This window comes from Felis catus, chromosome D1 (assembly GCF_018350175.1).
Source record: "Felis catus isolate Fca126 chromosome D1, F.catus_Fca126_mat1.0, whole genome shotgun sequence".
Classification (NCBI taxonomy): domain Eukaryota; kingdom Metazoa; phylum Chordata; class Mammalia; order Carnivora; family Felidae; genus Felis; species Felis catus.
Window position 1 is genome coordinate 63,938,275 of NC_058377.1, and position 24,540 is coordinate 63,962,814.

The following is a 24,540-nucleotide window of genomic DNA, read 5'->3' on the forward strand; positions in this document are numbered from 1 at the left end:
TGGATATTAATCTCTTACCAGATAAATGATTTGCAATGTCTGCAAATCAGTCAGTGTGATACATCACATTGAGAAAATGAATAATAAAAATCATATGATTTCAGTGGATGCAGAAAAAGCATTTGACAAAATTCAACATCCATTTATGATAAAAACTCTCAACAAAATGGGTATCGAGTGTTTATTATCTTCCAAGAAGTGGATGAGAGTTCTTTTAATCACTGTAATTCAGTCAGATAGATATTATTATATCTATGTTACAATTGAGACAATTCAGGTTTTGGTTAACTAATTTGCTTAATTTAATACGTGTAGTTACTAGTACAGCTGCTATTTAACCTCCTGTCAGTATGACTCCAAAGAATGTACTCTTTGTCACTATATATTTTCTATAGCAGGGATTTCTTTACCTTGGAATTAGTGACCTTTTAGGCTGGATAATTCTTTGTTATTGAGCACCATCTTACGCATTGTAGGATGTTTAGCAGGATCCCTGGGCTTCTCTGACCCGATGCCAGTAAGAGCCCCCAGTTGTGATAACCAAAACTGTCTCCAGAATTGTCAGATTTCCCCTGGTACCAAATTGCCCCTGAAAACCACTGGCTTAGAGGTATATAGTAAAAAATGAACCCTGACATGGAGGAGGGCACTTGTTGGGATGAGCACTGGGTGTTGTATGGAAACCAATTTGACAATAAATTATATTAAAAAAAAAAAATGAACCCTGAAAGTTCAATTGCATTCAGACTGGGAGAATTGTAAATCAGGTAGAAAGCTGTATCTGAACTTCCCTGAATGTGATGATTCTCATAATGGGGGAAGTTCTTTGGGGAACCCTGAGTGCTGTGCTCATAGAGTTGTTAAAAAAGACTCTGGCTCTTGTGGGAAGGCTTTAAGTCAATGTGCTTTCTGCACAACCTATGTAGATCTCTTGACTTGAGCTATACTCTGTGAGGACTCCCTGAAGAACAATGCCAGTTACTCAGCTAGCAAGCTGTGTTTTCTGTCCAGAGACCTTCTGAACAACTAGTGCCAAATATGGCCCATGGTAGTCATGTGAGTCTAAATGTTTAGCTGAGCCTATTACTTCCCTGGTGGACATTGCAGACTGGCCGATAATGAGTCCTAACAAGTGAAAACTTCTAATCATTTTAGTCTGGGAATGCACTCTTTTTTTAATTGAAGTAAAATTGGCCTACAATGTTGTATTCGTTTCAGGTGGATAACATATTGATTCCACAGTTCCATATAGTACTTAAAATGCTCACTACAATAAGTGTAGTCACTGTTTGTCACCATACATTATTACAATAGTATTGCCTATATTCCCTGTGCTGTACTTTTCATCTCCGTGACTTATTTCAAAATGGAAGTTTGTACTTCCTAATCCCCTTTATTTTGCTGATCCCCACCACCCCCCCACCCACCACCTCTACTCTGGCAACCACCAGTTCTCTATATTTAAGAGTCTGTTTGATTTATTTGTTTATTTGTTTCGGTTTTTAGATTCCACATATAAGTGAAATCATAAGGAATTCATTTTTGTTTGACTTATTTCACTTAGCATAATACCCTCTAGATCCATCCATGTTGTTGCAAATAGCAAAATCACCTCCTTTTATGGCTAAGTAATATTCCATTTATATATATGTGTATGTGTATATACATATATGTACACACACACACACACTACATCTTCTTTATCCATTCATCTATGGATGGACGCTTGGGTTGCTTCTATATCTTGGCTATTGTAAATAATTCGGTAAACATAGGGGTGCATATATCTTTTCAAATTAGTGTTTTCATTTTCTTTGGCTAAATACCCAGTAGTGAAATTACTGGATCATATGGTATTTCTCTTTTTAATTTTTTGAGGAACCTCCTTACTGTTTTCCACAGTGATTGCACCAATTGACATTCCCACCAGCAGTGCATAAGGTTCCCTTTTCTCTACATTCATACCAACACTTGTTATTTCTTTGTTTTTTTTGATATTAGCCATTTTCTGACAGGTGTGAAATGATACCCCCTTGTGGTTTTAATTTGCATTTCCTGATGAGCATCTTTTCATGTACCTGTTGGCCATCTGTGTATCTTTTCTGGGAAAATGTCTGTTTAGGTTCTCTGCCTATTTTTTAATTGAATTATTTGTGTGTTTGTGTGTATATGTGTATGTTGAATTGTATAATTTCTTTATATATTTTGGATATTAACCCTTTATCAGTGATGTCATTTTCAAATATGTTCTCTCATTCAGTAGGTTGCTTTTTTATTTTGTTGATGGTTTCCTTTACTGTACAAAAGCTTTTTATTTTGTTATAGTCCCAGTAGCTTATTTTTGTTTTTGTTTCTCTTGCCTAAGGAGACATATTCATAAATACATTGCTAACGCTAATGTCCAAAAGATTAACTACCTATGTTTCTTTTGGGAGTTTTATGGCTTCAGGTCTCATATTTAGATCTTTAATCCATGTTGAGTTTATTTTTTTATATGATGTAAGAAAGTTGTCCAGTTTCATTCTTTTGCATGTAGCTGTCCAGTTTTCCAATACCACTTATTGAAAAGACTATCCTTTCCCCATTGTGTATTCTTGCCTGCTTTCTCATAGGTGAATTGAACATAGAGGTGTAGATTTGTTCCTTGGCTCTCTATCCATTGATCTGTGTGTCTGTTTTTGTATCATTGGAATGTACTTTTTGATTTACCCCCAACAATGAATGACTCCTATTTATTCTCCTTTTTTTTTAATTAATTAATTTTTTTTTGAAAGATTGAGAGAGAGCAGGAGTGGGGGAGGGGCAGAGAGAAGGAGACACAGAATCTGAAGTAGGCTCCGGGCTTTGAGCTGTCAGCACGGAGCCTGATGTGGGACTCGAACCCACAAACCATGAGATCATGACCTGAGCTGAAGTCGGACTCTTAACCAACTGAGCCACCCAGGCGCCCCTATTCTCTTATTTTTTAAATAATTATTTCTTAAGTTCTAGTGGTGTGTTCTGTTCTACTCATTTTATATAACCTTACTGATATTTATTGAGAATTTAGAAAGAGATTTTTTAGGCTTTTCTAGTATAAAGCCTTAATAACCTAAATATCCTTCTGAATATTTGTTTTGCTTAATTTTAAAGCAAAAATGTGTTGTCACCTGATACAGGAGAAACCTAATTGCAATTAAATTGTGAGGTTGTTTTTTTTTTTTTTAAAGGACTATCTCATTTATCACTTTTTGTGTGATGTCTGTGTTTATGTTCTTTTTGGTGGGTGATTGGGAAGGGACAGTATATTTTCTCGTTATAAGAAAGAAACAAGAATGGAAGTATAATCCATAATATTTATCTTATTGGACAATTTTAAGAATATTACTTGTATTTTATCTTTTGGCAATATGCTAAAACATGTTCGTTAAATATAGGTCATATTGGTATCTTTTTTTCATTTCCTCAGGTACCAGAATGTTGGCTTTGTATCTGAAGCTCCTGGAACTTTTCTCTTATTGAGATAGAACTTGGTTCAAATCACATCGCATATATATAGTACACATGTGCTTCACCCAAGAATTATTAGAATCCTCTAGTAAAACAAATTGGAACTATAGTGGGAGTTCTGTCTGGGAAGATGCAGCCTCTGAACAAGTTGATGGCTATCTTAAAACCTCAAAGCCTGACTCTACATGAACAAAGTGAGGCCCTGAAAGCACATGTGTCTTGGCAGCAGGAATCCATCCCAGTCATGGAAACATGTGACTCTGAGGCCTCTCGTCAAAAGTTCAGACATTTCCAGTATTTGGATGTGTCTGGGCCTCATGAAGCCCTGTGCCAACTCTGGAAGCTCTGTCTTCAGTGGCTGAAACCAGAAGTTCATACAAAGCAACAGATCCTAGAGCTGTTGGTACTGGAACAATTTCTGACAATTCTCCCTGAAGACATTAGGACTTGGGTAAATTTACAACATCCAAAGAACAGCAAGGAAGTGGTGACCCTCATAGAGGATGTGATTGGAATGCTTAAAGATGAAGGTAAGAATGTAAAGAGTTGGTGATAGAATAGTTGACCCTTACTTGGAATCTAAAAAAAAAAGGAAAATTAGCTCATAGATACAGAGAACAGATTGGTGGTTGCCAGAGGTGGGGTATGGGCCAAGTGGGTGGAGGGTCACAAGGTATAAAATATAACTCCCAAGTACAAAATAAATAAGTCATGGGGATATAATGTACAGCATAGTGACTATAGTTGATAATACTGTATTGCATATTTGGAAGTTGTTAAGAGATTAGATCTTAAGAGTTCTCATTATAAGAAAAAAATTTATATATGGTGACTGATGTTAACCTGACTTCTTATGATCATTTTACGATATATATAATTGAATCATGATGTTGTATACCTGAAGCTAATACAGTTGACCCTTGAACAACATGGGTTTGAACTGTGTGGGTCCAATTATACATGGATTTTTTTTTAATAAATACAGACAGTATTGTAAATGTATTTTTTCTTATGATTTTTTGAACATTTTTTTCTCTAGCTTACTTTATTATAAGAATACAGAATGTAATACATTCATAAAATATGCGTTACAGTGCTTATTGTTATGGCTCTGTCAGTGGTAAGCTGTTAGTAGTTAAAATTTGGGAGAATTAAAAGTTATACACAGATTTCCAACTGCTCAGGAGGTTGGTGCCTGTGTTGTTCAAGGGTCAACTGTATGACATTATGTGTCAATTATACCTCAATTAAAAAGAAAAAAAAAATGAACCTTAAAAAGAAAAGTAATGGAGTCTTTCCATTTGAAAAGAAATTCCTTTTTTCTGAAGCTAGAGGGTATCAAGGGCCAGATCATGAAGGACTTTATCAGGAGGCATGGATTTTATTCTGTAGGAAATAGAAAGCTTTCTAGCCTGCTTACCTGGCTTTTAGAGAATGAGATCTCACAGATTGGGTAGGGAAATCGATTCGATTTGCCTTTTAAAATATTTTGATATCCAGGCGCCTGGGTGGCTCAGTTGTTTAAGCATCCAGCTCTTGATTTCGGCTCAGGTTATGATCTCACTGTTTGTGGGATCAAGCTCGGCGTCAGGCTTCACATTGAGAGTATGGAGCCTGCTTGGAATTTCCTCTCTCTCTCTCTCTCAAAATAAATAAACTTAAAAATTTTGATATCAGTATTGAGGGAGTGGTTGGCAGACTATGGCCCAAAGGCCAATATTTTTGGAGGTAGTTTTTTTGGAACACAGCCACACCCACTTATTTACATTTTGGCCACAGTTGTTTTCATACTATGACCAGGGTTGATTAGGTATAGCAGAGAAACTATTGCCTGCAAAACCCAAAATATTTACTATCTGGCTCTTTAAACAAGATGTTGATAAACTTTTTCTGTAAAGGACATGAGGGCTCTGAAAACTGGAAAATCTGTTAAGATAGATGAAGTGTTAAAGAATGAGGGAGCATTGAGGGGCACCTGGGTGGCTCAGTTGGTTAAGCGTCTGACTTTGGCTCAGGTCATGACCTCATGGTTCGTGAGTTCGAGCCCCTCATCAGGCTCTGTGCTGACAGCTCGGGGCCTGGATCCTGCTTCAGATTCTGTGTCTCCCTCGCTCTGTGCCCCTCCCTCACTCACGCTCTTTCTCTCAAAAATAAATAAACATTAAAAAAAAAAAAAAGAATGAGGGAGCATTGGGAAAACAGGAGTTTGAACCTAAAGGAATTATGGGCTGAATATAAGGGGTGAATGAGATAAGATTTGATGTAAATGTCCGTGCTCAGCCTTACATGAATGGAGCATAAGTAGCAGATTTTATGGGAGGGTATCTATACAGTAATTATGTGGCATGTTGAATTTGAGGTCTCTATGGGCCATACACAATGAATAAACTAATACATAGTTAACAGTGTGGCTTTGGTGTTCAGAAAGAGAAGATTTGGAAACTTACAGGTATGAATTGAAGTAGGAGAAATACATTTCCTTGGGGAACATCAATATTTAATAGTTACTGTAGATCTAACTACCCATTACAGGAAATACAAAGGAGAGGGGAACGTTTTAAATTATACCATGGGAATGCCATTAGTAAAATCTAAACTCTGAGAAACTAAAGGCAATCTAGTTTCTAGAACAAAATAATTTTAAGGGAGAAGTAGGGGTATGGAAGAGGGATTTAGAAATTAAAAGAAATGTAAAAGATGTATAACCAGTCATATGAATGTGTGGACCTTATAAGTCATGAGGTAATTGATTAGATATTTGATAAAGAATTATTGAGTGGGGACAGTGATGATATCATTATTGTTGGTATCCAGTAGTCCTTATTTGAAAAAGAAATAACGGATTAAACAGAAGAAGAAAAGCCAGGTAAGCAGGCTAGAAAACAGTAATCTAGGACATCAGAGAACCAGGAAATATTAGTATCTTGAGCTAAGAAAGGAGAAATCTTCAGGAAGTGAGTGTTAATAATGGTGCAGCAAAAAAAGTCCTATTAAGATGAGTTTTGAGGGGCACCTGGGTGGCTCAGTCAGTTGAGCGTCTGACTTCGGCTCAGATCATGATCTCACAGCTCGTGAGTTTGAGCCCCACGTCAGGCTCTGTGCTGACAGCTCAGAGCCTGGAGCCTACTTCATATTCTGGGTCTCTCTCCTCTGCCCCTCTGCCACTCATGCGGTCTCTCTCTGTCCCTCAAAAATAAAAATAAACATTAAAAAAATTTTTTTAAGTGAGTGTTGAAAGTAATTTACTGAAATTGTTGATTATGAAGTTATTGTTAAGCTTTAGAACAGTTTCAGAGAAGGAGTTGAGGTGGTACTTATTTGTAGTTAGTTTTATTAGTTTTCTACTACTGCCATAACAAATGACCACAAACTTAGTGACTTAAAACAATGCAAATGTATTATCCTACAGGTCTATAGATGAGTAGTCTAATAACATGGGTCTCCCTGGGTTAAAATCAAGGCATTGGTAGGACTGCATTCCTTTCTGGGCCTCGTGATTTTCTACCCCCATCTTGAAAGCTGTCAGTGGAGAGTCATGTCCCTTTTTTTATTTTTAATTTTTTTAAATATTTATTTTTGAGACAGAGTGTGCATAAGCAAGGGAGGGTCAGAGAGAAAGGGAGGCAGAGAATCCAAAGCAGGCTTCACACTGTCAGCATAAAGCCCAACACAGGGCTCAAACGCACGAACCGCAAAACCATGACCCGGGTTGAAGTCAGATGCTCAACGGACGGAGCCACTCAGGCTCCCCTGAGCCATGTCCTTTCCAACTGCCTTCTCTTACCCTCCATTCTGTTGTCACAGTACGTGCACTTGCTTAATTATGCATGTTTGCACTCTCTCCCATTTTCACTGACCATAGCTAGGAAACCTTCTCTTCTCTGTTTTTTAGGATTCATGTGATTAGATTATGATCACCCAAATAATCCAGGATGATTCCTCATCTCAGGGTCCTTAACTTTGATCATATCTGCTGAGTCCCTTTTGCCAGTGTATTCAAGGATTAGGGATGTAGGTATCTCTGGCGTCTGTTATTCTCCCTATCACATGCCCCCACCCACCCCCACCAAAAAAAAAAAAAAAAAAAAAAAAAGAATGGATGGATGAGGTATGAATGTCAAAATGACTATAGGCAATTCTTTCTTTTTAAATCTTTTTTAATGTTCATTTATTTTTGAGAGAGAGAGAGACAGAGCATGAGTATGGAAGGGGCAGAGAGAGACAGAGACACAGAATCCAAAGCAGGCTCAGGGTTTCAGCACAGAGCCCAATTTAGGGCTTGAACTCACAAACCACAAGATCGTGACCTGAGCCGGTCAATTGCTCAACCAACTGAGCCACCCAGGTGCCCCTAGAAAATTCTTGAAGTTTAATTGAGAAGGAAAGGAGAGGTTGCTGGGTAATAGAGGACTGAGAAAGGTTTTTAGTTTCTGTCTTGGCTCTCTGAAGAAGCCACCCAATTGCCCTTATTTTATTGCCCTTATTTTATCTGACTCAGAACTGTCCCGGGGCTGAGGTGGCCACCTAGGGGTCATTTGTCAAAGCATTTAATGGGAAAGCTGGGGTATGAGATGCTTTGGGGAATAAAGGATTTGAAAAGTTTTTGTGTATCCCTAGAGATTTAGAAGGCTGGGCACATGTTCAGAAACACCTGATATGGCCTTAACTCTCACCTCTGACTGGCCTTCAGGCTTTGCATAAGCAGGAACTAAAGGTGAAGGTAAAGTTGAAAAAAATTATCTGGCTAAGTGGTGAAGGCATGCCTCAACACATGCAGCACATCTGCAAAGACTAGGAAATGGGTTTTTGTTTGGTTTAGTTTGGTTTGGTTCCAGGTATTTAAGGAAATCTATGTGGAATCACTAGCTGACCACTAAGCTAAGGGAGCAGACTTAAGTGGGCACACACAACAAAGAATATAGACTTTACAAATCAGTTCAAAAAAGTAATTAAGTGAGCAAGAACTGCAACAATCAGGCCCCCAAATATATGAAGCAAAAACTGACAGAAAGGAAGGGAGAAAGAGATCAAGAATACTAGTTGGAGACTTTAGCACCCCACTTTCATTAGTGGATAGAACAACTAGAAAAAAGACAAAAAAGGAAATAGAAGACTTGAACAATGCTATAAACTAAAGTAGCACTCTACCCACTAGTGGCAGTATGTACATTCTTCTCAAGTCCACATGGAACATTCTCCAAGATAGACCACATGTTAGGCCAAAACAAGTCACAATTAATAGAAACATTTAAATCCTACAAAGTATCTTTTCTGACCACAGTAGGATGGAATTAGAAATCAATAACAGAAGGATATCTGGAAAATTCACAAGTATGTAGAAATTAAAATAAGAAAGATTATGGGGCGCCTGGGTGGCGCAGTCGGTTAAGCGTCCGACTTCAGCCAGGTCACAATCTCACGGTCCGTGAGTTCGAGCCCCGCATCAGGCTCTAGGCTGATGGCTCGGAGCCTGGAGCCTGTTTCCGATTCTGTGTCTCCCTCTCTCCCTGCCCCTCCCCCGTTCATGCTCTGTCTCTCTCTGTCCCAAAAATAAATAAAAAAAAAAGAATAGCAAAATTGACAAAGGCTTAGCTACACAAGAAAAGTATGAAGAATGAGATAACTAAAATCAGGAATAAAAGTAGGCACATCTCCACTGACCTTGCATAAATCAAAAGGATTATAAGAGAATACTATGAACAATTATATACCAAAAAATTAATTTAGATTAAGTAGAAAAATTCCAAAAACACACAAACTGCCAAAACTGATTCAAGAAGAAATAGAAAATCTGAACTCCTCTTTAACAACAGAAAAGGTAGAATCAGTAATCAAAAAAATTTCAACAAAACCCAAGGACTAGATGGCTTCACTGGTGAATTCTATCAAAAATTTAAGGAATTAACACCAATCTTTCTCACACTTAAAAAAAAAAAAATTTGTTTAATGTTTGTTTATTTTTGAGACAGAGACTGAGTGCAAGTTGGGGCGGGGCAGAGAGAGAGACAGAGAGACAGAGAGAGGGGGAGAGAGAGAGAGAGAGAGCGCGCGCGAGAGAGAGAGAATGAATCTGAAGCAGGCTCCAGGCTCTGACCTGTCAGCACAGAACCCGTTTCTTACACTTTTTAAAAAAATAGGGGAGGAAGGAATATTTCCTACCTTATTCTATGATGAGTTTAACTTGATGCCAAAGACAGACAAAGCTATCACAAAACTAGTAAAACAAACCCAGCATCATATTAAGAAGATTATACACCATGACCAAGTGGTATTTATCCCAGGAATATAGGATGGTTCAACATATGAAAATCAACATTATACACCATACAGAATTAAGGGGAAACAATTGCACTATTAAGTATTTATCCAAAGGATATAAAAATGCTGATTCGAAGGTGCACATGCAGCCCAATGTTTATAGCAGCACAATCAGCAATAGACAAATGGAAAGAGCCCAAATGTCCATGGACTGATGAATGGCTAAAGAAGAGGTGGTATATGTATTGTGTGTATATATTTATATACATATATATTTATACATTACTTCTATAAATACATACATACACACACCTATATACACAATACAGTATTACTTGGCTATCAAAAAGAATGAAATCTTGCCATTTGCAACGATGTGAATGGAAATAGAGTGTATTGTGCTAAGTGAAATAAGTCAGAGAAAGACAAATACCATATAATGTCACTCATGGAATTTAAGAAACAAAACAGATGAACATAAGGGAAGGGAAGGAAAACAAGGTAAAAACAGAGGGAGGTAAACCATAAGAGATCTTAACTATAGAGAACAAACCGAGAGCTGCTGGAGGGGCAGTGGGTGGAGGGATGGGCTAAATGGGTGATGGGCATTAAGGAGGGCACTTGTGATGAGCACTGGGTGTTATATGTAACTGATGAATCTTTAAATTCTGAAACAAAAAAAAAAAACAGAATTAAGAGGAAAACTCACAAGATCATCTCGACACAGAAAAAGCATTTGACAAAATCCAATGCCTTTTCATGATAAAAGTATTCAACAGACTTGGAATAGAAGGGAATTCCTTCTACCTCATAAAGGACATCTGTGGAAAACTACAGCAAACATCACACTTAATGGTTAAAGACTTAAAGCTTTGCCCTGGGATAAGGAACAAGACAAGGATGCCCACTCTTGCCAGTTCTTTTCAACATTATACTGGAGGTACTAGCCAATGCAACTAAAGAAGAAAAAGGAATAAAAGGCATCCTAATTGGAAAAGAAGTAAAACTATCTTTACTGTCAGTTGATCTGTTCTTATGCAGTTGACCCCTGAACAGCACAGGTTTGAACTGCACGAGTCTACTTATATGTGACTTTTTTTTTTTTAAGATTTCACAGCTAACGCCATAAGGCATTTATTTACAACTGTCCACACTAGTCTCCACAGGTCAAATGGAAGACAGATAGTTCAGAGGTCACACCTACTATCCTCCAAGTACCCAGAGATGTCTTCAGAGCCTGTCAGCAGCCCTTGGAATCCCCAGGACTGGATTACCGGTCAAATTTTTTCATTAAAAAATAATTTTAGGGGTGCCTGGGTGGCTCAGTCAGTTAAGCAGCTGTTTTTTTATTTTGGCTCAGGTCATGATCTCACAGTTTGTGAAATTAAGCCCTGCATTAGGCTCCACGCTGACAGTACAGATCCTGCTTGGGATTCTCTTTCTCCCTTACTTTCTGCCCCTCCCTGCTCATTCTCTATCTCTCTTAAAAAAGTAAATAAACTTTAAAAAATAAAATACATTTAAAAAATAAAAAATAGGAGCACCTGGGTGGCTCAGTTGGTTGAACATCTGGCTTTGGCTCAGGTCAGGATCTTGCAGTTCATGGGTTCGTGCCCCATGTCGGGCTTTGCGCTGACAGCATAGAGCCTGCTTTGAATTCTACAGTCTCCCTCTCTCTCTGCCCCTCCCCAACTAGCACTCAATCTCAAAACAAACGTTAAAAATTTTTTTTTAAAGAAAAAAATAAAAAATATAACACCTGAGCTCTTACCTTTAGAGATTCTGATTGCTTATAGTGCCTGATGTCATTATTTTTCCAAAGTTTTAAAGATGATTTTTATGAATAGCATGTTAAAACTACTACTGTAAATCAATAAATGTTTCTCCGGGGGAAATCTGTCTCCATAATGTTTTCCTTCATCTTCCTCAGAGACACCCTGCAAGGATTCTGTCCCGCTCCAGAAGGGGAGCATCAAGGAGAAAATGGAAGCTGACTCACTGACTAGCAATTCCCAGGTGAATTAGAATTCTGCTCTCTACTGAAATGACCTGCATTTTCTTTTTGGTTTTTGAACTTTTGCCAAACATAGGTCCATCTAAGGACATAAGACTATTACTTCTTCCATAGGACATTGAATCTATTTTATTTCCGTTGGTGATACACTCTTCGGAAAATATTGAATCTTTGTATTTTTCTGTGCATGTGTTTCCTCAGGATTGTAGATGATAATTTAAACCAGAGAAATAGAGCCTACCCATAGAATGTTTAGAATTGAAAGTGAAGGGAGCCAAGGGCAGAATGCTGAGTAATGTCATTTAATAGGCAGGAGCAGAAGAAACCTCAAATGATGCTGAAATGAAAGAACCAGAATGGTAGAGAAAAACCAAGAAGATATGATGTCAGTGAAAGCCAAGGATGAGAAAATTTCAAGGATAAATCCTTTAAAATTTCGGGAAAATTCAGCTTGAGTAGTGCCCGTTCACTTACCATCACGGAGGTACCAGGCATGGGAATAGAAACCAGGTTGTGGAGGGTTGAGGAAAGAAGGTGAGGAAGTAGGCAAAACTAGGCTAGATAATTTACTCACAAGGTCCTCTGATATCTTAGAGACATCTGGCTTTGAGGTAGAGGAAGGGAAAAGATTTGTATATCTCATTGTGATTAAATGTGCCCATCATGACAAGGTTGAGAATGCTGGAGAGGGAAATGCAGCAGTTGATGGTGTGAAGGCCCTTGTAACAAATATTGACACAGTGCCTAACATGCCACTTGTCCAAGGGCTGGTTATGTGATGGTAAACGAAAGGAGATCCCTGCCTTTGCGGAAATGACAGTAGAGGTAGACAGGCAAACACAAGCAAATAAGATAATTGCAGATAGTAATAATTACAAAGAAAAGAAAGAAGCATAATGCAGTAGACACTGACTAGGAGGGTGGCTACTTTGGGTAATCAGGAAAGGGCTGGGCTGGGAGACCTGAATGGTAAGGAGTTAGCAGGCTATATTTCTCGAGAGGAAATGCCCTAACTTTTCTGCTAGCAGAGCCTCCGTCTTCATTACAATTCCTGTCAATCTATCTGAAACTCTTTCTTTGTCTTCTGAATTCCTTTTATGTCAAGTATTTTTACTCTTTAGTAATTTTTTGTTCCATAGTTATTCCAACTGTCTTTTTCTCCTCAACCAAAATGAAAGTTAATTTCAGGTTAAAACTGCTCTTGATTTTCCTTTTGCAAGTACCAAGTTGATAGGCCTCTAATATAACCTGTTTGTCAAAACTTAGAACCCCAAACATTTTCATCAATTTCTTACATATTCTAGGCACCTACACTATTCTTTCCAAATTCATTTCTTCTCTAGTAATATTTTGGGGGCTGACCTTTGATTAAAAAGAAACTTAATATTTTAGGAACCAATATCATTCAAAGATGTGATTGTGGAATTCAGCAAGGAAGAGTGGGGACAACTGGACCCTGCTGTAAAGAACCTGTACAGGGATGTGATGCTGGAGAACTATAGGAACCTGAATTCATTGCATCAAGGTGACTTCTATGTGTTTACCTATGCTGCCCATCAGTAGTTTCTTTATCTGCTGCTAAAAAGCTATAGGACTACTACAGTAGGTAGGGACACTTGGGTTTGGGTTCAGGTTTCCTAATGTCCTATGGGCACAATAGGAGATTTTCCTGCTGTATCTGAGGGAGAGTCTTTTCTAATATAGAGCTAGAAATACACAAGTCTGTGGTGACCCCTGGCCTTATCTTTCAGCAGCTCTTAGACTACTACATAGGGATGGAATTCTCTTCCCTATAAAAATGTCTGAAGTGTCATGTTTGTTTGTTTGTTTGTTGTTTTTTCATGTTCCCCATGAAAAGAACATGTATTTTCCAAACCAGTTGAGCTCTCTGAGTTGGAAAGTAAGGACAGAAGATGGATAATAGAGCAAGAAATCCCAAGCACATCTTTTTTTGGTGAGAACCAGGCAGATATGAGGCATTTGTAAGAATCTTCTGTTTGTTAAACACACAGTGAGGTTAACAGCCTTTGAGTTAAGAGTTGGGGAGGTGATGATAAAACAGCAGAAGCTTTGAAGGAAAAAAGTCATCATTGCTTTTCATTCACAGATTCGATTTCTTAAGTGGGTAATTGGAGGAATGTTGCAGGTGAGGAATGCAGACACTTAACTTAAAGCTCTGTGGCCTGGAGCAACCCATCTGCCAGTTTGCTCATCTGTAACACTGAGTTAATAACAGTATTTATCTCCACGTTCCTGTGAGGACTACATGAGTTGATATGTGTGGCACACTTAGAGCAGTGCCTGGAGCATGGGAAGTGCTAGGTAAACAAACATTAGACAACCTAACATTAAGTAGTATTCTTTCAAAGAAAACAAAAAGCTCTGCTTTATGCAAGAGTGACTTTAGTAATCTTCCAGTTTTCCTTCTTTTACTATAGAACTTCTTGTGCCCTTTCTACCTTCATCATAATCTCTTTATTCTTATTAACATTTTATTTGTGGGAGATTATCAATTATTGTGTGCTTATGATAAATTTTAGTATATATAGAAAAGTATGAAGAATAGAACTCACCCATGACCTCATTATCCCAAGCTATGCAATATTAACATTTTTTTTTATTTATTAGGCTTTTTTCTTTGCAATGATGTGTCTCTGTGGCTTATGAAGATTTCTTTTTTTCCAAAATGGGATCATCAGGAATATGTTGTTTTCTATTCTGTTCTTCTCACCTAATATGATACCAAGGGCAATTACGTGTTATCACTAGTCTGTGGAAATGGGGCTTCACATGTAATGGTCCATCATATACAAGTATCATAATATATTTAACCATTCCCCCCAGCCATTGGACATTCAGGTTGTTGCCCAGTTTTCAGGCGTGTCTGATAAGTTCCATAGGATAAGCCTTATTAGAAGAGAAACTTCAGCATCAAAGGACATGAATATATTTAAAGGTCTTATTACTTTGTGCCATATTGTCTACAGAAAGGTTATACCAATCATACTCACTAATTATGTATTAGCACCCTAGCACGCTATTGTTTACCTGAAATCTATATTAATTTGATACGCAGATTACTCAGTTTCATCCTTTCTAAGGTAAATTCCCTTGCCCATCCCCCCTGCCATTTTCCTTTGGACCCCATTTCTCCCTGTCTTCTTTCACTTATATTTTCACCATTTCTGCCTCTCATTAGCTAGTCCTCCCATTAGCTTTTTTTTTAATTTATTTTTATGTTTGCTTTTTTTAATTTAAAAAATTTTTATTTTAGAGAGCACACAGGACTTGGGGAGAGAAAGAATCTTAGGTAGGCTCCATGCTCAGCACAGGGGCAACGTGGATATCTTGAGTTATCTCAAGACCTTGGGATTATGACCTGAGGTGAAATCAAGAGTCACATGCTCACCGACTGAGCCACCCAGGCACCCCTCTCCATTTAGCTTTTTAACATTTTTAGGTCATTACTGATTTAAAAAAAATTGTTCTTTCAACCTCTCTATCACTCACCTCTTTATAGCCAAACTTCTCAAGATATTTTATACTTTTCTCATTTCCTCACCTTTTAGTCCTCGGTCCATTTCACTTGTCTCTTATTCCAAATATCCATCTGAAACAGTTCTTACTGAGGTCATAGATGACTTTTTTGTAGCTAAATCCAGTGGATATGTTTTCGTTCCTTGTTTCACTGACTTCTCCAAAACAAGTGACAGTATTATCTGCTCTTCTTTCTTAAAACACTCGTAGGTTCTTGGAATACTTCTGATTTTCCTCCTCTCTTTCTGGTTATTCTCTCTCTGCCTATTGCAGACTAATCTTTCTCTAGATCTCTAATAAATTCCAGCATTTCCCAAGATTTGGTCTCATTTTGTCTTGTTTTCTTACTCTGTATTTTCTTCCTGAGGTTATCACATCCACAATTGCACCTTCACTTACCACACATGTATAGGTGACTTACAAATTTGTATCCCCAGCCCAGGCTTCTTTTCTGAAGGACATGACATTTCTCTTGGCTGTCGTAAAGATAACTTCAGTTCCATTAAACCAAAGTCATAACTTTTCCTTTCTAATCTTTTTCTATTCCCTGAGTAAACAGCACTGCCATTCATCCTGTTACGCAAGTATAGAGTATTATCCTTGACACAACTTCTCCTTCCTTCACCTCTCTAGTACTTGGGGGTGTGTGTGTGTGTGTGTGTGTGTGTGTGTGTGTGTGTGTGTGTGTTTATCTTTCTAAATGTCCCTTGAATGTCTCCACTTCTCTCCATACGTAGTGCCACTACTCTAGTCCATGTAGTCCATCATCATCTCTCATCTCATTCTCCTGTTCTTTGCCTAGTTGACTGCTAGTCTTCTCTCAGATCTCAGATAGTTTCACATTTCCTACTAGTTAGTTTTTTCTGTTATATACTCCCATAGCATCATAATCTTCTCTTTTTATCATTTGTCACAATTATATTTTACTTGTATCTGTATAGGTCATTGTCTCCCACATTAGGCTTTATGTTCCTTGAGGGTAGGGACCATGTCCCTTTTTGCCCTACCTCTATATCAAGCTTTTGCACATATATAGGACCAAAGGGGAAAAAAATGGATAGATAGATGTATATTGGATTATGAAAAAGCTGAAAATTATTTTATTTGTTTTGGTCACTTGTGATTCAGCAAATGGTTTTATGTCCATTATCTATTAAGAATTTAGAGGTTTTTAAGAATATATAATAAAATTTATGTAAATTCTCACTATTGATCATAGTTACGACAAATGAGATCTTGCAGGTTTTTTATTATTTTATTTATGGTGTCTGCCATACATATTTTTAAAATTTATGTTATCACATATCTTTCCCCCAGTGCTTTATATCTGTTAGTTTTATGCATAAGAATTTTTCCATCCCCAAATTAGAAACATATTTCCTGATTTTATTCTGACTTCATCTATTTCATCATTTAAATATAATACTTCAGTCAATCTGGAATTTGCCTCTGTAAATGTCATTTATTTTCCAAAACCGTTAATGGATTATAGTGATTTAAAGGTGGCTACGGAATCTTTGCCGCTCTCTTCATCAAGATGTAGACTTTGTACACCTGAAACTAATGTAACATTGTGTGTCACCTATACTTCAGTTAAACCAAAAAAAAAAAAAAAAAGAAAATGCAGACTGTTTCTCTTCCCTTTGAATCTCAGCTGGCACTGAGCTATTTAATCAATAAAATGCTGCAGAAGTGACATTGCCAGTTATGGGTCTAGCCTGTAATAGGACTCCACTTCTTTCTCTTGGAAGTTAGCAGCCACTGCTTCAACCTGTTGAATGTTGACCTGAAATATGTAACTAATGAACAAAAAGACCAAAAAATGAGAAATTTAATTAGTAGAAAAGAGGGAAAAAAGGCTATTATTTGTAAATGGTAACTTTCTACCTAGAAATCCAAGAAACTCATTGTCAAAACTACTATATCTGTTAAGAGTTTTATAAGGTGGATAGATGTAAAATAAAAATATTGTTAATTTTCCTATGTGTTAGAACTAAGTGATTTGAAAATAACAAAATACATGTAAGTTATTTTAAAAATGGGAATAATAGAGTTATATGAAAAATGAGTTATAGAAATATGAGGCGAACATCACAAACTTGCTTAGAGAAATACATTTAGGAATTTTGCCATTCAGTAAATGCTACTGGAACAGTTAACTGTTTCAGTTACCTATTGTTTCTAAAAACTTACCTCCAAACTTACTGACTTTAAACAGCAATCATTTTATTAATCCTCACAGTTTTGTGAGTTGACTTAGGAGTTCTCAGGATCTATACGATATTGGCTGAAGATACAGTGTTCTGCTGGGATGGAATGATCAAAATGGCTCATCACATGGCTGGAAGTTGAGGCTGGTTGTCACAGAGAACTTAGCTGGCCCCATGGACCAGAGTACCTCCATGTGGCCTCTTCTTGAGGCATGGGCTTCTCATAGCATGCCAGCCAGGTTCTGAGAGGGAGTATCCTGAGAGGAATTGGAAATTGTCAGTCTCCTGAAGGCCAGGCCCAGAAGTGGCATAGTATCACTTTTACCACATTCTGTAGGCTAAGCAGTCACAGAAGGAGCCCATTTTCAAGGGGAAGAAAAATTAACTCCATTGCTCTATAGGAGAGTGTAAAAGAATGTGCATCCATTTTTTTTTTTTTTGAGGTATAGTTAAAATATGGTGTTATGTTGTAGGTGCATAACATAATGATTCATTCATTCTTTCCATTACTCATCCCTCATCATGATAATATACTCTTAATCCCCTTAACTGTTTCACCCATTCCCTCACACACCTCCCTTCTGGTAACCATCAGTTCATTATATTTAAGACTCTTTTTTTTGTTGTTGTTTGTTTGTTTTTCTTTTTTCCTTTGTTTCTTAAATCCCACATATAAGTGAAATCATAAAGGTATTTGCCTTTCTTTGACTTATTTCACTTACCATGATACCTGTTAGATCCATTCATGTTGTTGCAAATGGCAAGATTTCATTCTTTTTTATAACTGAGTGGTATTCAATTGTATATACATACCACATCTTTTTTATCCATTCCTCTATGAATGGACATTTTGGTTGCCTCTATATCTTGGCTATTATCAATAATCCTGTAGTACACATAGGGTGCATACATCTTTCTGAATTAGTGCTTTCATTTTCTTAAGCTAAATAACCAGTAGTGGAATTATTGGATCATATGGTATTTCTATTTTTAATTTTTTGAGGAACCTCCATCCTGTTTTCCACAGTGGCTACACCAGCTTGTATTCCCCCAAATGTGCTCCTTTTTCTCCACATCCTTGCCAACACTGTTATTTTCTGTGTTTCTGATTTTAACCATTCTGCCTGGTGCGAGCTGATGTCTCATTGTGGTTTTGATTTACATTTCTCTGATGATGAGTGACATTGAACATCATTTCATGTGTCTGTTGGCCATCTAATGACTGCTTTGGAAAAATGTCTATTCAGGTTCTCTGTGCATTTTTTTATTGGATTATTTGTTTTTTTAGTGTTGAGTTGTACAAGTTCTTCCATATATATTTGGATACTAACCATTTATTGAATATACTATTTGAAAATATCTTCTCCCATTCAGTAGGCTATCCTTTAGTTTTGTTGATGGTTTCCCTTACTGTGCAAAAGATTCTTTGGTATAGTCTCAAGAGTTTAATTTTGCTTTTGTTTTCCTTGCCAAAGGAGACCTACCTAGAAAAATGTTGCTACGGCCAATGTAAGAGAAATTACTGCCTATATTTTGTTCTAGGAATTTTATGGTTTCAGGACTCACATTTAGGTCTTTAATCCCTTTTTAAATTTATTTTTGAGAGAGAGGGAGAAAGAGAGAGACAGAGACAGAGTGCAAGTGGGGGAGGGGCAGAGAGAGGGAGACGCAGAATCTGAAGCAGGCTCCAAGCTGTCAGCACAGAGCCTGATGCAGGGCTCGAACTCATGAACTGTGAGATCATGACCTGAAGTCAGACGCTTAACTGACTGAGCCACCCAGGCGCCCCTTTAATCCGTTTTTTAGTTTATTTTTGTGTAGAGTAAGAAAATGGTCCAGTTTCATTCTTTTGCATGTAGCTGTCCAGTTTTCCCAGCACCATTTGTTGAAGAGACTGTCTTTTTCCTGTTGGATATTCTTGCCTTCTTTGTCGTAGATTAATCGATCATAAAATCATGGATTTATTTCTGGCTCTCTATTCTGTTCCATTGATCTATATGTCTATTTTTTATGCCAGTACCTTCTGTTTTTATTACTACAGCTTTGTGTAGTATATCTTGAAATCTGAGATTATGATACTCCAGTTTTGTTCTTCTGTTTCAAGATTGATTTGGCTATTCAGGGTCTTTCATGGTTCCATACAAATTTTAGGATTCTCTTTTTTTTTTTTTTTTTTATGAAATTTATTGTCAAATTAGTTTCCATGCAACACCCAGTGCTCATCTCAAAAGATGCCCTCTTTAATGCCCATCACCTACCCTCCTCTCCCTCCCACCCCAAATCAACCCTCAGTTCTCAGTTTTTAAGAGTCTCTTATGCTTTGGCTCTCTCTCCCACTCTAAGCTCTTTTTTTTCTTTTTTTTTCCTTCCCCTCCCCCATGGGTTTCTGTTAAGTTTCTCAGGATCCACATAAGAGTGAAAACATATGGTATCTGTTCTAGTGTTGTGAAAAATGCTATTGATATTTTGATAGGGATTGCATTACATCTATAAATTGTTTTGTATAATATGGGCATTTTTAACAATATTGGTTCTCCCAGTTCATGAGCATGGAATTTTTGTGTCAACTTCAATTTTTTTCATCAGTGTTTAATAGGTTTCAGAGTACAGGTTTTTCACCCTTTTGGTTAAATTTATTCCTACATATTTTATTTTTAGTGCAGTTGTAAATGGGATTGTTTCCTTAATTTCTCTACTACTTTGTTTTAAGGTATAGAAATGCAGCAGATTTCTGTATATTAATTTTGCATCCAGCAACTGCACTAAATTTATCAGTTCTGGTAGTTTTTTGATAGAGTCTTTAGAGTTTTTTATGTACAGTATCATGTCATCTGCAAATAGAGTTTTACTTCTTATTTACTAGTATGAATGCCTCTTATTTCTCTTTCTTGTCTGATTGCTGCAGCTAGGACTTCCAGTACTATTTTGAATGAAAGTGGTGAGAGTGGACATCCTTGTCTTGTTCCTGACCTTAGGGGAAAGCTTCTAAGTTTTCGCCCTTTGAGTATGATGTTAGCTGTGAGTTTTTTATGAATGTGCAGCCATTTTGATCTATAATCTGTCCTCTGGCCACAAATTATTTTTTCCCCATTATTAAATATATTTATTCTCTCCTAAGACCTCATTATGGCATCAAGCTTGAAGTCCAGGATCTCACCATCTAAATTAGGTCCAGGTTTGGAAGAGATTCCTCTCTCACTGAAGACCTATAGGTTATCTGCCCACACACCCAGTTTACACTCGTGAGGCAGAAACAGCGAAACTACAGTTGATACCCTCGTTATATTCCTAGGCTCCACCCCAGGAGATTCTGACTTAATGGTCTAGTTTCCACTGTATTACACAGACAGATAATTTCTGCTAGAAATTAGACTAAACCAGGCAGAATTAATAGGTATTTGACAAAGTTGGATATATCAGTGGAGCTGCTTTGAGGTAAACATCATTTCATAAAAAAATAGTACCTCAGGGCAGATTAGATATGAGAGCTAAAGAGCAATGGTTATTCAAGATCTCTTTGTGGACCCTAGTGTAAATATTAGAAGGACAGTGACTCACTAAACAAGTGAGGACATTGAGGGAAGTTCTTTCCTCATGAAAGATGCAATTCTCAGGCTCATTTGTTAAGTTGGAAGAGAGCAGTAGGATAGTTGAGTGGCATTGTCTTGGAGATGGATAAAAACAGGGGTCGATAATATATGTGAGACTACCAAGTGGAAGATGTGTTTTGGCTACCAATGAAGTATGGAAATAAATGCATTAGATAAACCTGAAGTTATATGTGAGAGGATAAAGGGAAGTCAGTGAAATTTAGTTTTTAAAAAGTTGCTAGAATGTAAGTATTTATACAGAAGCTAAGTGAGAAAGCAATTTTGAGAAGGGAAGTGGGACATTATTAAATGAAACAAACTGAAGACAGGTGAAAACAAGAGAATTAAATCTTAACTAGAACAGGTGAAGTTTTGCATTCTAGGAAATACCTAGAGAAATATCATAGCGCTGTTAGAATCAGGAGTGATTTTGAGCCCAGAAAAAGGGTGGTTTCTCTGCTACCTTTGATTATAGTTTGTTTTTTTTTCCTGCCTTTGTTAAATATGGGGAATAACTGCAGCTTGTATGGAAATAGAGACACTGATTGCAAGTTTGTTTTAGCTGGTTAAGGTGTGGAGCCTGTAAATGTAGATGTGTTTTTTTTTTAATTTTTTTATTTATTTTTTATTTTTTTATTTATTTTTGGGACAGAGAGAGACAGAGCATGAACGGGGGAGGGGCAGAGAGAGAGGGAGACACAGAATCGGAAACAGGCTCCAGGCTCCGAGCCATCAGCCCAGAGCCTGACGTGGGGCTCGAACTCCCGGACCGCGAGATCGTGACCTGAAGTCGGACGCTTAACTGACTGCGCCACCCAGGCACCCCAATGTAGATGTGTTTTTAAAGATATGATTAAATTGGTGTTTCAGAAGGGTGTATTTATTATTGATGAACAGCATGGGTTAAAAGAGACAAAGACAAGATGCTAGAGAAAGGAAGACTATGTGTAATCCACACAGACTAGTTATGAACCAGTAACAATGCGAACTATGAAATGCCACCCTATCCCAGTTCATATGCTGATATTTTACCCAAGCTCTATGTATTCTCATTAATGTACTTGAATAGCTCTTCTCATATTTTATGATCTTCTAACCTCCTTTTTAATACTTTTGTCCCTTTTATTTCTTCTATATTTCTCCTTTTCTAATCTCACCTCACATTTCCATTCTGTATTTAAGACCCATAAAATCTGCATATTTCCTTATGTGGTTTAGCATCCCTTTCCTAATTAAACAATTTCCCTTCTGCTAGCTCATAGAATTTTTAATTTCTTTTTAGACAGAGAGGTAATTTCAGAAAACCAAGATTCAGTTACAAAGGAGAGAATTTCTGGAGAATCATCGTCTCATGGAGAAATTATGAGAAGACTGACCAAAAGTGGACCCCCTTCTTCAGATGCTTGGATGAGTGATGATTGGCTATACAGGAACCAGGAACACTGGGACATAAATTTGCCAGAAGAAGCTTTTGTTCACAAGACAGTCTCCACTGAGGAGGGAAACTTTGAAGGTAGTGAGAATAAGAAAAGCTTAGATGTTGAGTCAGTTAATTCAATTTTTGATATGCAACAGGGAATTCCTATGAAAAAGGGGTTCTCAAAATGTGATAAGTTTAAAACTAATTTCAAATTTAATTTAGATTCAGTAGGTAAGCAACATTTAGAATATAATAAATGTGGAAATGCCTTGAGCCTGAGTATAGACATTCAGCACCCAGAAAGTCATACCTTAGTGAATTCCTATGAATGCTATCAATGTGGGAAAGCCTTCAGCCGGAGTTCATCCGTCATTCGACATCAGATCATTCACACAGGAGAGAAACCCTATAAATGTAGTGAGTGTGGGAGATTCTTCAACAGACGTACAAATCTTACTAAGCATCAAAAAATTCATGCTGAAGCAAAGGTCTGTGAAGGCAATAAATGTGGAAAAGCTTTCAGTGAGAGTAAAAATAGTAATAAAAATTCAAGACTTTATTCTGGAGATAATCCCTACGAATGTGTTAACTGTGGAAAATCCTTCAGCCGGAGCTCCTCCCTTATTCGACATCAAATGATTCATACAGGAGAGAAACCATTCAAATGTAAAGAATGTGAGAAGACCTTCAATAGGAGTTCAAACCTTAAAAAACACCAAAAACTTCATACTCAAGAGAAGGAAGAAACCCAGGATTACCTACATCAATGAATTTATACTGGAGGGAACCCTGTGAATGTAGTAAATGCAATAAAACGTTTGTCAGGGATTATTCTTTAATTGATATGACAGAACTATATTAGAGGGAAATATTTTATTGGGCATATATCTGTCTGAGCTTTTCCAGTCTCCCAAAGGAAGCCACAAGGGTATGGAGTTTATATATATCACCATAAAGTCTTTGCCTATCATGATTTTGATATCATGGCCATCATCATTTCTATTTCATAAATGGGACCTATGGCTTCCATATATTCACCTAATTTATTGAAGTAGGGAGGAGCCAAGCAATACCCTTAGAGTTGATATTTAATAAAACTCAAACTTTCAGTCCTTATGAGAAGGTCATGAGAAACCACGAGCTCACAAGAATATAGGAAGACTACTGACGAAGAACTGAACTCTGAATTAATGACAGAGACCACAGTGACAGCAAATTACTCCATCCTTGATAATATCCTTGGCTGTCCTGGTGCTGAGTGGGACCTAGAATTGGTGGAGGGTTATCAACTGCAATGGGAAGTAGAGTAACAAATCTACACGTAGTCTTCAAGTCTGCATTTTTTTTTTAATTTTTTTTTCAACGTTTATTTATTTTTGGGACAGAGAGAGACAGAGCATGAACGGGGGAGGCGCAGAGAGAGAGGGAGACACAGAATCGGAAACAGGCTCCAGGCTCTGAGCCATCAGCCCAGAGCCTGATGCGGGGCTCGAACCCACGGACCGCGAGATCGTGACCTGGCTGAAGTCGGACACTTAGCCGACTGCGCCACCCAGGCGCCCCCAAGTCTGCATTTTTAAAAGTACTCTTTGGGATACAGCCTAGAGAGACATCCATAGCCTTGGGTCTATCATTTATTCCAAACATTAAGAGGTCAGTAAAGTGTGTTAATGCTCTGTATTAAATAATACTCTGGATACTAGAACTTCCTCTTTCTTCTGTAAGCTACTTCAGGATCCCAAACAGTGTTCAGCCAGGAGGCTTATCTTAATCTGCCTCAAAATGTTCATATTGGAGACATTCCCAATGAATGAATGGTGGCTTGTTAAAACTCATATCTTATTCAAAAACAGAAAAGGTATACTGGAGTGTGAACACTTATGATGAGTTAAGGTGGAAATTATTCTGTGTTCATTTGTTTTATGATTTCAGGTCTTCAATCCATTTTTTATTTGTGTATGTGTATGGTTTAAGATAGTGGTCCATTTTCTTTTTTGCATGTGGCTGTCCAGTTTTCCTAAT

General features: G+C 37.5%; 1 protein-coding gene across 4 annotated transcripts in view; it reads left to right on the top strand.

The window, feature by feature from the left end:
* ZNF215 (zinc finger protein 215) overlaps nt 1-23,337 on the top strand; it is a 29,427-nt gene extending 6,090 nt beyond the window's left edge. For 3 of the 4 annotated variants that reach the window (XM_045038884.1, XM_011286701.4, XM_045038883.1), the window contains 5 exons: nt 3,449-4,019; nt 11,678-11,763; nt 13,154-13,286; nt 13,620-13,715; nt 22,381-23,337. In XM_045038884.1, coding sequence (XP_044894819.1) covers nt 3,620-4,019; nt 11,678-11,763; nt 13,154-13,286; nt 13,620-13,715; nt 22,381-23,288 — 1,623 coding nt within the window. In that variant the 5' untranslated portion in view covers nt 3,449-3,619 and the 3' untranslated portion in view covers nt 23,289-23,337. The remainder of the gene's footprint in view (nt 1-3,448; nt 4,020-11,677; nt 11,764-13,153; nt 13,287-13,619; nt 13,716-22,380) is intronic. The other variant, XM_011286700.4, reaches the window with a different exon arrangement.
* The last annotated feature ends 1,203 nt before the right edge of the window (nt 23,338-24,540 follow it).